The following is a 14,386-nucleotide window of genomic DNA, read 5'->3' as shown; positions in this document are numbered from 1 at the left end:
ATACTTTTAAATACGTATTTGCCCAACTCTGTATATATTAATTCAGCAATAAAAAACCGACTCCGTAATGCTTTACGAAGCGCTCGGAGAGTCGTTAAAATAAAAAAAAGTAAAAAGAAATTAAGATCGTTTATCGCAACGCCTTATGCTAGCTGACAATTAAAATTGCGAAGCAGATAATTGTATTACGTACATATAATTTGGAAAATTGAAAATATCATGAACTCTTTCGATTTTCCAAGTGACTATATAATTCTCTCATTCTTTTTTTGTCAATTTGAAAACGGGCAGTTAATAATAATAAAAGCAATGTAAAAATATTAACTGCTACAATTACTTCATAAATATAATTTAATATTATTATTATTTACAATTGTATTATTATATTTTATATATGGGATAATAACAACATTAGAAATAACAACATATTATAACGTATCGTATTGTTTGTAACAGAGATGAGTATCCAGAAGCCCGAAGGTCTTTTGTCGGTGGTTATACCGACTGAACTCCCGTCTTCGCCGAATTCCCGGCAGCTGTTTATAAATCAAGATCAACAGGTGTGTCAACGATTCATTAATTCTTTACGTGCCTTATATATCATAACTATCGCACTTCTGCTCGTTGTATGTAGAAATGTGAAAATTAAACAATTTAAACAAACTTAAAACTCTCAACAGGAATTTCAAGTTTATAGATTACTGTTATAATGTCTCACGTTACTTTACTTAATTACTTTTGCGATTAAACTATCATTTAGGCAAGCTTTGTTCTAGTTTTGTTATTTACTTCTCAGACAAAAATGCGCGTGATCATGTTTCATGATAATGTGATTGTCATGCTGTAACTTCAATTTAAATTTATTATAAATTTAATTTATTTTTTCTTTTAAAGATCATTATATAGTTAACATAACATGAGCACAGAATGTACGCAAATTATTTACATAAGTGTACACATTCTTAACTAGATTTTTATTATTTTTGAAAATTATATGTAGTCTACAGGTGATATGGAAATGTCTAGTCAAATTGTCACCGAAATATACGATGATTCATCTATATGCATTTTTAAGAATATGTTATGTTAATATATGAATGTGTATTGCATGAAATTATTTTATTATATATTACTGTCGATACCCCATAAGAAAAATTTAAATTTTATTTGAGAGAGAGAGAGAGAGAGAGAGAGAGAGAGAGAGAGAGAGAGAGAGAATTATCTAATTTTTTCACAATTTTCTCATGAAAAGATAGTTATAACAGATAAATTAAAATACTGAAAAGCGATAGTTCTTTTTAAATATAATTTTTCTTCGATTTTTTTATTTTATGTAAAGATACCTTAGTTTAAAGAAGTTAAAAATGTTTTCTGTAATATCTGTGTAACAGAATGTATGTGCAATTAAATGCATTATTTTGTTATTCGAAGATTATATCAAAGAAAAATGCGCAAGGTTCATTTTGCGAATTCACTGATACATGTCTCGTACATGTATTAATCGTTTAATAGGATGAAGAAGCGTCCGATTGTCCCTTGTTAACACCAAGCCCGCCGCCAACCCAAACAGATAAGGCTCTGCAGACGACGCCAATATTCAACGCGCTGGAAGGAACTCCATTAGAGATGATACCTACGCCAACGCTAGAGAATATTAATACGGAAGACGGATTCAACGCGTTCATGAATATCGTGAATAGTTCGAGCAAACCTATGCACGACGGTACGTTTCTCCCGATCCTTCGCAGTTCAAACGGTCCGTTGCACGTTGAACAATGTCGTGTGATTGCGCAATGGACCGCTCTTTTTAATCGTTTTGTTCTTCAAGCTACTGAATATGAATATCGAATACATAACGGAAAGTCTGTAGTGCACACAGAAACGTCATTATCGTCTGTCAAGTTTGCCATTAATTTTCTTCAGCGAAGAGGCCGAGACACCGAAAATTGTCGAGTTACAAACTCGCCGAGAATGAGGAACTCTTAACACGTGAAATCTAACGTTCTTGCCAGGGAAAATTATCCTAAATGCAAAGACCGTGTGCGCAATGGCATTTAATTCTCAGTGATTCGCCTTATACCTTTATGAAGAGAGACAAGAATACACACCCACGTTGACCGACAACGCACCATGTTGACCGAGCTTTTGTTTCCTTTTTAAACGAGAAGTACGCCTATATATATGTTCGTCATTCACTGACAATATTCTCGAGCCGAAGGACTTACATAATCACCGTTACACGACGCTGACAGTCGCTTGTTAGAGCGCTAGGATCCAATTTCAATCCAAGCGCACAATGACAGTCAATCTTGACGATTGTTACGTCGGCAGACGTCCCAATTGGAATTCTTATACGAGAACTTGAAGCCTTACTTTATTTAAGCCTTATCCTATTTAAAAAATCCAAAAAAGAAATATGTACAAATATCATTGAAATATTATTTGAACTTGTCCCTATCGGAAACTTCAATTTCTCAAATTTCAGCTCATAACAAAATTATCAATTTTTTCATCTTATATCCGTAACTTGCTTTTAACAATTAAATATTTATTTGAATGATGATGCTTTTCTTTACTAAAAACACGATTCACATAGATTTTCCTTATCTAATTCTATCAAATCTTTTAAATAAGGTAAATTTTTCGAATTTTTAGAACTTGTTCGAACAATCTAGTCACACGATTCGTAGTGAGAACACGTCGACTTATTTTGACTTTTTTACAAAGTATCGAACAATTTCATTCGAACTCAAATATAACAATAAACAAAATAAAACAAAATGTTCTATCAATATTCTTATGAAACACAAATACTTTTTATTCTTTAGAATATTTGATTTCTGGAATATTTGAATATTTGGATATTCTATTAATATATATGCTACATTATAGGCAAGTATTTTTTTACAATAGAAAAGAATATTCTTAGAATATTCGTAAGGTTTATTTATTGGGCATATGCGATGTATTCATGTAATCGTGAAGTTTTCGTAATCTTCTAAATAGTAGTATGCATTTATTATAGCTTTCATTCTCGCACTGATCTTTCAGCCTTTCTTTTTAATACCTCTACTTCGCTTCCGCTCTGTCCTTCCCAATCTCACTTTTTATCTTTCACAAACTTTCTCTTCTTTATCTCGCCTTTCTCTCCTCCTCGCCCTTCCACCTTCCTCCCTTATTTTCTCTCTACCTCGAATCTTTCTTCACCTTCTCTCCCCTAAAATCTTCGCTCTCCTGTACGCTCTCTTTCTCCATGTCAACCAGAAACCGCCTTATTACAGCTAGTAATGATACGTATCTACGAAATAAAATATTCCTTTATAATTGTGAAAACAAAATCAAAGGTTACTTTAAATTTTTGTAAATATTCTTATACACATAGAACATTTCATAGAACATTTATAGTTGTGTCGAAATATACTATATTCGAAATATACTCATTCGAATATACTATAAACACACTATGAATATATTACATAGTTTTTGGTGCACTCATAAAATATACAAATATTTATAAAGAACATTCTCATGGAGAACACATACTTTCACAGAATATTCTTATATTATCTAGGAAGTATCAATTGATTTGTTTCGCAAAGGACGTCGTACATGTGTCTGATGTGTTTCAGAACCGAGCTCACGTGATCCGATGGTGGAGTCCACCAGCAGCGGTAGCAGCAGCGACACAAATGAACCCGTTTGCGCGCAGTTGCTGACGCAATTAAATACTGCTTACCAGCATCTTGCGCCAGACGCTCAAGCATTAGTGAGTATCGTTCAAACAAGACTTCGCGCGATTTTGTCAACGGATGGTGACGTCATTCAGTCGAGAATCCGTCGTAAATCGAAGAAAACGTTCCGTCGATTTTGCATAGGATTTTACGAGAACACTCAACACGCTACAGATAGAAAAGTATGTATGAAAGTAATCGAGAAAGTAAAGACCGTTTAGCTTGAGAAAATTAAAAAAATATTTTATTATTCAATTTTATTCTTTTTAAATACACAAGTAGCAAGGTGACGTCTAAAGACGTCACTAAGATGTCATTAAGACGTAATAGACGTTTTAATGACGTCTTAATAACGTATTTAGACGTCACCTTGCTACCTGGGAATACTTTATTTTATTTCTCCACATAATCGTCGATTTTCATGTACGTTTATTCATTCATTTTTAAATTTTCCATACCACTTTCTCACTTTTATTCACTTTCCAGATAATACAGAGAATTCACAAAGAATTCGAAAAGAATTCAATCGTATGTCACCGATTCTGAGTTCATTTTCAGATGCAAAAAGAATTCTTCAGAGTTTAGTGCAGTGAAAAGAATTCTTTTTGCATCTGAAAATGAACTCAGAATTGATGACATGCGACTGAATTCTTTTTGAATTCTCTGTGCTATTTGGGTCATTACTATATCACCATACACTTGCTTTAATTGACGATAAATATCGACAAGTCTCATTTTCTGAGTATTCAAAACTCGAATAACATTTCGTACTTCACAGTCGGCGGGATTTTGTATAATAGGATTCATCGTTTTGACGATGTATAACGTTCATAAAAATACGTATTAAAGCACGTTATCCTCGGAACATTAAGAAAACAAATCAGGAAAATCAATCTTAAATTGGGAAGAGGGAATGACCTACGTAGCAACTACGCGCAAATAGTCTTTACTTTTTGGATTGCCTTCGTAAATATTAGTGTACAAATGAATAATATACATGTTTTTAAACAGTTAAAAAATAATTTTAAAATCAATTAATTTTCCCGCTCTTTTGCGATTATGTAGTGTTAATGTATAGCTATTTAAAATGATAGTTTGACGCGGGAGGCTTAATATAACTTCAAAAAGTACTCAGCAGCGTGCTACATAATTACAAATATCCTCAGGGAAGGTTGAAGGCACGCGCGATGCTGAAGTCAGCAGACAGAAAAGAATCAGTTCAATAGCGTTTAAAACGGCAACAGATGGAAGGTGTCGGAATATATCCGACAGTGTACGACACACAAAAAATAAAAAAGCTTGGTGAAATAGCTTGGTGATTTCTACCCAAAGACACAGCGAGATGGAATCCATAAGATGCTCGAAAGATGACTTAAAGTTATATAAATCACTTTGATATAATAATATATTGATATTTAATAATACTTTGAAAAATTTGTTTTACTTATTTTTTTAATAGAAAGAGAGGACTTGAAAATTTACCCGCAAAATTTGGATTATTCATTTGTATACTTAATATATCATAAGTGTGTTGAGAACCAGACTGTTTGATTTTTTTGTTTCTCCATTTTTCAAAAAGGAAATATGAATGGTTTCGTACGTCTCTACATTGGCACGCAGAGATACAAACTGGCAAAATTGTTTTTCCTGTCGTGTTTCGTGTTTTGTAGATTTGTCGTCGAGAATCGCAATCGAGAATTACTTTGTTTGCTTCCCAAGTCGACTTCTTTTGGCTCTTTCAAAATACATTCGTAACTAAAGAGACCAGAAGTCGATATGTAACTTGTCTCACCGATATACCGTCGACATACACATATATAATTGTTTATTGTATCTTTATATTTGCATAATGCGTTTAACATCTTGAGTGTTTGTTGTTGTGAAAATCTATCTCTTTCTATCTCTTTCTCTCTCTTTCTCTCTTTCTCTTTCTTGCCCCTCGCAGAAGTAAAGAACTTCAACGTTCTTTCACGCATTGTGTCCACTTTGTGTCCATTCGCCTGGCACGAATGAGAAATACTTCGTCAAATGCATCACGCGTGAACGATAACGCGTCGTGATCGTACCTGCACAGCTACACTCGCAGCATCTTGCCCCTTGCGTCCAGCCGAATTCGTTATTTCGTCCGGCCGGGCTCGTCATCATCGACTTGCCATCTCAGTCGCCTATGTGCACAACATACAATCCTGGTACCGCATTCACAATCCTGGTATCCACCAGGTACGACTAGGGTGACCGTGAAAACGATGGTATTGCAACGTATTCTAATTAGCGGACATTAGTGGATTAGCGTGGGCAAAAATAGACGATTTCATTCGGCTACGGCTACGGTTTGAGGAGAGATTTCCGCGGGGAATGAGGACACGTCTTAGATAAATCAGGACTTATGGTCACCCTAGAAAATCGTTGCGATTTCGTTGCGTCTCATTGCGTCTCGTCACGCTTTGGAACGGCCAGAGGTATGTTTGCCTGATGCGGACGTCCGTTTTGTCATTTGATATACACGCCCCTGTACTAATCCATCGCTTCTCGCTTCCTAACATCACCTTATGTACTCACGCCTTAACTGTTTAGTTTTACAACCAGGAGAACGGTGGCAAGCCACCGCTCGTTGGGATTCAGCTGATGGTGCCGAAGCCGCCCAAGGATTACCGCTTCATGAAGTGGAATTGGCCGTTGATACGCAAGACGTGCTTCTGGTCGTTGATGTCGGTCTTAGCAGGCTGCACCGCTCTCGTCATCGGCGTCATCGCCACGATGCCCAAGAAGTATGTGTAAGAACGTATCATGCGATTAAATCTTGCTTTACACGTACGAGTAAGTGAAAGCCCTGTTTAAAATGGATGATAGATACACTGAGAGAAGAATTTAGTAAATATTATCAAAATTTGGTTACTATTACTAAATGGTAGACGTAAATATAGCGGGCCAAAGCTATGGCAATACTTATTAATTAATTTAGTTCTGTAAAATAAATTATTTATTTGACAGAAGTAAAATTTATTTGCTTCCAGAATATATTTGGTAAATAAAACTTATTGAATAGTTGAGCAAAATAAGCGATTTTGTAGTAGTTAAAAAATTTTTGGTAGGTTTAACCAACCATCTGCAATAATAGATATTGAAACGATGTAATAGCTGCAAATGAATGAATTTTTCGTCGCAACAAAACATACTTATACTGGTAACAAAATAGAACTCGTACCTACTGAATCTTTTATTATATGGGATATAACAATTTCATAACAATTATCAAATATCTGCTCATAACTGTAATATATTTCATATTAAATATTTAACATTAAGTAACTATTACTAAATTATTTAATTGATGTTACTGTGAATGCAATTACGCCATACTCTCGATCTATTAAGTATTTGGTAATTATTATCATATTTAGTATTAGTTACTAAGGATTCAATGAATTTCTGTAACTAAATGCAGTTTGTTATAGTTACCAGTCTTTTCTCTCAGTGTATAAAACCGATAACGTTACATAAAGTTTGGTTTGAGTTTCAATCTAAGTCAATGTGAATCGAAACAGATGATGATTGATTTATATTGAAATTCAGACTGAACGTAATATAATCTTATCGTTTTGTATTCGTCACTTCAAGCAAGGAAGATAATGTAAATATGTTAATGGTACACGGAAAAAAGAGATGTGGTGCACCTAATAAAAAATATTTAGTTGTAAGCAAATAGCTGCATTATTCTACATATCTTTGTATGATAGTTATGTGTATGGTTGATTTGACTTACTGTGGTGTGTCAACTACATCAATGAAGTTGCGTGTGATCTGGCAACTAGAAATTAGTAAGAGGATCATTTTGCATAGACAAGCTAAATATCGATATAGTTGCATTAATCAATGCTATATTGCAAAGCAGCGATGTTAGAAAACAAAAGCAGTTCACTACGCGCACAGCTAGAGATGTATACATGTGAAAACTGGTTCTGAGTGTATAAATATACATTTGTAGTTGCCGCGTAATGAGCCGTGTATGTATTAACCATGTATTATCACTGCTGCAACATAAGTAACTCAGCCATTGCTCTTTGGTTACAGCAACCACATAAATAGTTGTTTCGTATTTTACTATTGAATCTGGTTGGCACAACCAGATTTCTGTATGGATCAAGCATATTGTTTTTTCCGTGTACCCACCTAATAAATATTTGTTAATTTTTAGATGTTTTTCTCAGTGTAACTTTTCTCTATCTTGCCTTGATTTTGCCGTTCATTTTACGACTACTTATTTTTCTGTGTGTAGGTATTTTAACTAAGCATATACACCACCTGAAAATACCTCTTTGTCATTTATGCCAAAATTATGTTTATATCGATTAGGTGCGACCCGCCGGTGGATTGGTGGCAAGGGAGTACCTTCTATGAGATATTCCCGGCGTCCTTTCAGGATTCGACGAAGGGTGGCGACGGGATCGGCGATCTTCGCGGGATAACTATGCGTCTGGACTATCTGAAAGGGCTCGGGATACGGGCTATTCGATTGAATTCGATATTCCCAGCGCCGCATTACCCGGAGTATTACTCGAACATCAGCAACATGACGGAAGTGAACAAAGAGCTGGGCACGCTCGAGGATTTCTCCGTACTCGCGCGCGAGATCCATAAACGGAATATGAGCCTGATTCTCGATCTCCCGCTGTATCCGTTCGTGAAGAGTTTGAGTGACTCAGAGGAAGACGCATCTATCGTGAAGGAGAACAAAACCGAGAAACAGGCGTTCCGGAAGAGGAGGGACGTCACGGTCGGCACTATGATCCGCGAAACCATACTGTCGACGCCGTCCACGTCGATCGAAGCTGTCCGTGACGTCCTGTCGTCCGTACCGCCGCCGCTGGAAGAAGCTAGGAAACAGGCACTCTCGTCCAATCGCTTACATGATCAACGAGGACATCCCGTGAGCGAGGCTATAAGGATCTGGCAAGAGAGAGGAGTGGACGGCTTTTATCTGAAGGGACTGGAGCACTACGTCCACGAAGACGCATTCGCTAGCAGCCTTAGGTACTGGAAATCCCTTCTACGTCCGAACGGTATCTTCATCTGCCACTCGAACGTCTTGAATGCTGCGACCTCCGTTGTCTCGATGAACTCTATCCTATCTCGAATAGATCTGGTCGACGTGACTCTTCGCGTGGTCAACGGCACCAAAGACATCAAGGAGCAGATCGAAGCCATCACGAACGGCGTATTGTTCAACAAAGCCGCTTATCCGTGGATACTCTGGTCCGTGAACGGCGTGGATACTAGTAGAGTGGCCTCTACTATGAGCGTGAAGAATGCCAGCCTGGCGGCTTCTCTTCTCGGCATGATGTTGCCTGGAACAACCAGTATATTTTACGGAGACGAGGTATGGATAATGTTGCGATCAAAAGAGCCTCGCGGTGAAGTCTGTCCGAACTGAGAAAGGGAGGATAAACATATTTTATCCGATTGTGTGTGAAGACATATAGGCGTAATGTTTTATTCTATACGTTACAATCATCACGTAACTATTATGTAGTTTCGGATTCTTCAGAAGACATAAATAATCGAAATAATATTTAATTATATAATAATTCAATATAGTGAATTATTATACAACACTTCAATATAGTGAATTATTATAGACAATTGAACACTAATTGTCAGTAAAAAAACATCAATCCCGGCCAAACCTGCAGATTTTGCGCATCTGGAGTAAATTTTGTCGGCAGCTTGCCAGCAGAAATACAATAGAGTCCGCTAGTAAAATATGATGATAGATTGACGGCAGAAATTGAACAGAGTTTGTTGTAACTATGTTTAAATGTATTTAAATAGAATATAGATACAGATCCTGTTCAGTTTCTGCCAATCAGTTATCAAATTACGTCAGCAGATGATTCTGCCAACAGAATACGAGCTTAATGCGGATACAGATGGTATTCTGGTCGAATCTATTGCCAATCTGCCAGCATATTGCTAACACTTTGCTTATTAGGAATCTTATTATTTCCTACTCAACAAATACATCAACAATATAAATGCAATATAACGCATTGGGTAAACGGTTACTTTGTTGAGTAGGAAATTATAATATTGGTGTAATATTACTGTTAGTTGGTGTTTACTGAAAAATAATTTCGCATTTTCCAGACAAAATGAAATTATTGTATTTTTATATCATCATAAGTTTATGAAGCAATGTATGCGTCGTTCTGATTTATAATCTGTCATGTTTTATATACATTGTTGACATATTGTATGTATAATTGCTACATATTGTTTGATATATGCAAGACAACCAGCATGCGAGGCAGTAAACAATGGGATTTTCATTTACTCAGATAGGCATCGAAGACTGCGAGTGTCGGGATCACAAAGATTTGGCGCACGTGCACAATCTAGTTCCTATGTATTGGGAGAAAAAGGACGGCTCCGACAGCAAATTTTCATCCGCAGGAGTTACCACATGGCTGCCGGAAGCTGGAAAACCCGCGGAGACCAGTCTGACAGGCACAATCCCAAAAATGACAAGACTGAGGTCGGAAACGACAACGATTTACGTCAAAGCGGTGTTAAGAGAGAAAGAAGTTTTGGCAAATTGTAATGTCAGGTAAAATTTTCCAAGTCTAGCGCAACGATAGTTTAAATAATTGTTTCAGATTTTTACCTTAAACCAATTTTAAATAGTTGAGGAAATTAACTGTAGGTCAATTTTCATATATTTTGCATTACAAGAAGCGCCTTGATAAAAAAAAAATTGTATATGAATTTTGTTTCTATATGGTCATATATTATTAGTAGTTATACATATATGTCCATAACGAAAAAAATATTGTTATACAAATGGGGTCAAAGTAAATGTTTATGCTTCTGGCAGTACATGATGCGGACGTTTAATTGAAACTACTCCCTCTTTTATTTAACATAATTTCTTTTCATATAGACATATATAATTATAAATGTGACCATATAGCGATAAAGTTCATATATAATTTTTTACATATGTAATTAATATACCATAATTACATATGTAATTTTATATAATTGGATATAATTTTTTCCCCCGGGACATTAAATTCTTTCAATTCTTTCATTTCTTTCAAAGATAATAACGCGATCATATATTTTAGATTCGTCACAGAAGCTGATTATATCACGGATATATTAACTGATAAATTTGAGTGAAAAAATAATATTTTAATCGATTATAGAAATATTCATAGAAATATTCTGCACTTGTCTTGAGTTTTGCTAGATTATAGTATCTGAATAAATTAATTTAATTTCTTAAACTATATGATCATTTTAAGGGAATGTTTCTGTTATTTTGTTTAGATACGCAGAGGATGAAATGCTTGTGGTTGAGCGATGGTACCCACGAAGAAATTCTTATGTGTTTGTGGCCAATTTTGGCAACGAGACACGCACGAAGGACTTGTCGTCCCTGTACTACGATGGCCAGGTTGTTGTTGGGCCGGGCTACAGGTTAAATCGAAATGTGTACTTTAAGAAACTTATTGTCTCTCCCGGAGAAGCGTTTGTTATAAAATTGGATAAATGAGAGAGCCTCGATCAGGTAACATTACTTCATACCACAGTCAACTTTTAGTTTTACCCTTGTCGCACACGAAACAATCGTCAATGTCATTCAAACATCATTAAAAATGTGGCCGTCTTACAACGAAAAATTTCTACAAAACATGTAAAAGATTTCTATTTCAACGAAAAATATGGTTTCGGCGGAGAGGAGTCGTATAGCAAATAGCAAAAATAAGAAGACACGTTGAATCTACATAAAAAATACATAAAAAATTGAGAAGTAATGAGGGAGATAGCGTCCAATCAAATTTCCACAGCCATGATTAAAACAGATAACACGTGCCTCTCGCAACATTACAAATTGATCAACGAATTTGAATATTAATCAAATTACTCACACATAACACACGTCAAAATATTATATCCCTACAACGAATTTTTACGCATCCTAAACTTCTTTCATCTTGTTTATGCCTGAGAAAAGGCATTCGATGCGATTGTATTCAGATTGTGACATTGTGATCATAGTTTGCAACTACTATTGTATTTATTCTGACGATAGAGAATACTGGCAAAAAGACATAAGGGGCCTCTCTTGTTTGCATATCTTACAGTCCTTTCGATAAAAAATCAAAAATCACTGTACATTATAATGCATTGTTATTATAAAGTCGTTCACTGTTGTGACGATAGACATGACATAAAATCCATTTGTAATCTACTGCGACGCCATCAAAACTTTTTATTTATACGCTATATACCGATTATATTGGCTATACAATCTCAATTAATATGTTTATAGTTTGTATAAGAAAATTACGTAATCGTACAATTATACACGTTTTAAAAGAAGATCTGCTTTTGGATATTTATATTTAGGACTCAGGATATATTGTACATTATTAATTGACTGTGTGAATACAAAGAATCTGTATTAACGAGATTATTTTTATGTATTTACACAGACAAGTGAAAAACATTAGCGCATTGCTATATCTCTTTTGTAATAAACTCTTAATTGATATGAAGAAGATATTTATTTACCTTGAACTTGTAATATTGTGTCTTTAACGTGTAGAACAATCAAAATATTTTACGAAACAAATATATATTTGTTATATGGATCCAGTTATCATTGATTATATCTAAGTATATGTGAGAAATGTAATAATCAGATCTGAATCATATATAACGTTATATCTGATTATATCTGAAAGATCTGATCAGATCTTGACAAAATTCATATATGGCTTTTATCTGATGTTTTTTTCCCGGGTATGTATATTCACAGTGTCAAGTCGACGTTATTGATGTTTCAGGCAAACCTAAAATAATTAATAGATTCATTATTAATAATTATTAATATAATAATATTAGAAGACGATTTTTCCTCTTTTAGATAGAATCGCAGGCAATTGGTGTCGAATTGAACAAGTTTTTTTGCATACTAAATGAATTCTGCTAAACAAACTGTTGTTCTTATGCCACGAGTATAATTTTATGTTTGCTCAAAATCCATTGAAGTAATTGTTAACGCTGGATATTATCTCAGTCACCGGGAAGACTAATATCATCAGCATGATTATGAAGGGTCTCTTGCATGCTTTGAAGTATGAAGAGAAGCAGTGGCGTAGCTAGAAAAAAATTTCGGGGGGGCTATACTTTTTATTTTTGACGAGCAAAAAAAGATTATTCGAACAAATTTTTCTCACACAGCGTGACCCAGAAAATTTATTTCGGGGGGGCTGCAGCCCCCTCAGCCCCCCCTCTGGCTATGCCACTGAAGAGAAGAATATTTTGAGGGATATGCGAACTCCCGCCATTGTTTCGCGCATTTCGACCCGTGAATCGATCGAATCCTTTACTCATGCTGATTTTGTGAAGTCTGTCGTGTGTCACCTCTTTCTTTTTTTGAATATCTTATCCTCTGTGTTCATCATCTTCAGTAGCTTCATGAAGTCGATATCCGTGACTTGCAGTTCGTTGAAAATACCCTTCTGCTGGATACCGCCGTTATTCATCACGATAATCTGATCGGCCAATGGCAGATATTGTGACTGATGCGTCACCAAGATTCTCGTTTTCACCTTTAAAGCAATGAAGTGAAACAGACCGTAACATCAAGAGCACTAGTTTTTCCATTAAACATATAAATTTTTAATAAACGATTTTTTTTTATATTCCTTGTATCAGTGGCGTAGTCAGAAAAGGTTTCGGGGGGGCTATACTTTTTATTTTTGGCGAGCAAAAAAAAAGTCATTCGAAAAAATTTTTCTCACACTTAGCGTAACCCAGAAAATTAATTTCGGGGGGGAGCTGCAGCCCCCTCAGTCCTCCTTGGCTATGTTACTGCCTTGTATAGTAAAATATATTGAAACTCTTGAGGAACCTATGTCAGGTACTTGAAATTATTGAAGAAGAACAATTTGATTATTTTGAGGATAATGATATATTTTTCCGACATTTAAGAACATTAAACATTTTTTTAAATTTATCATTAACCCAATATTTGGATTAAAATTTGACTCAAGATGGTGAAAATTCACTCGGCGAAAATACTCTCGGGATCATAAAAGTAAATGTTTAACTCAAACTTATAGAATGGATTCTTTATCTATATAAATGAATGTTTCAATTGATTAGAACGAATTTGTTCCTCCGACAATGGAGTATATTGGATTCGCTCTTTAACTTTTAATAAAAAATTAACTCGACGATTAAGGTGAAGAATTCGCTTCATACGTGTAGAAAGATACTAGAATTCATGTGGAACTTCGTTCGGGGGAATTTAGAAAGTACTTTCAAAAAGCCGTAGATGCATTCATTACTAACCCAACATTTAGATTAAAATTTTACTCAAGATGATAAAAACTCACTCGATGTAATAGTAAAAATACTCTCGGGATTACAAAAGTAAATGTTTAACTCAAACTGATAGAGTAGATTATGTCTAGGTATAGCTTCCGGAATGGAGCCGTGTTTTGAATCAGCGATATGCCGACGTTTCGCAAACGTTGCAGTTTGCATCATCAGGGCTGAGAACTCTGATACAATATCAGAGTTCTCAGCCCTGATGATGCAAACTGCAACGTTTGCGAAACGTCGGCATATCGCTGATTCAA

The 14,386-nt window shown here is 35.3% G+C and overlaps 1 protein-coding gene across 3 annotated transcripts in view; it reads left to right on the top strand.

The window, feature by feature from the left end:
* Positions 1–12,292, top strand: part of LOC116844240 (maltase A2-like) — an 18,556-nt gene extending 6,264 nt beyond the window's left edge. Inside the window, exons 1-7 of one of the 3 annotated variants that reach the window (XM_032815497.1) lie at positions 350–560; positions 1,513–1,723; positions 3,630–3,766; positions 6,318–6,499; positions 8,085–9,108; positions 10,067–10,335; positions 11,061–12,292. In XM_032815497.1, coding sequence (XP_032671388.1) covers positions 459–560; positions 1,513–1,723; positions 3,630–3,766; positions 6,318–6,499; positions 8,085–9,108; positions 10,067–10,335; positions 11,061–11,286 — 2,151 coding nt within the window. In that variant the 5' untranslated portion in view covers positions 350–458 and the 3' untranslated portion in view covers positions 11,287–12,292. Of the gene's footprint in view, positions 1–349; positions 561–1,512; positions 1,724–3,629; positions 3,767–6,305; positions 6,500–8,084; positions 9,109–10,066; positions 10,336–11,060 lie in introns of those variants that run through there. The other 2 variants (XM_032815494.1, XM_032815496.1) reach the window with 2 other exon arrangements.
* The last annotated feature ends 2,094 nt before the right edge of the window (positions 12,293–14,386 follow it).

This window comes from Odontomachus brunneus, unplaced genomic scaffold (genome assembly GCF_010583005.1).
Source record: "Odontomachus brunneus isolate Ranch 3 - 2012 unplaced genomic scaffold, Obru_v1 Obru_scaffold_040, whole genome shotgun sequence".
In the NCBI taxonomy this organism is placed as follows: Eukaryota; Metazoa; Arthropoda; class Insecta; order Hymenoptera; family Formicidae; genus Odontomachus; species Odontomachus brunneus.
Note: the sequence above shows the minus strand (reverse complement) of the source record. Positions and strands in the feature narration are given on the sequence as shown.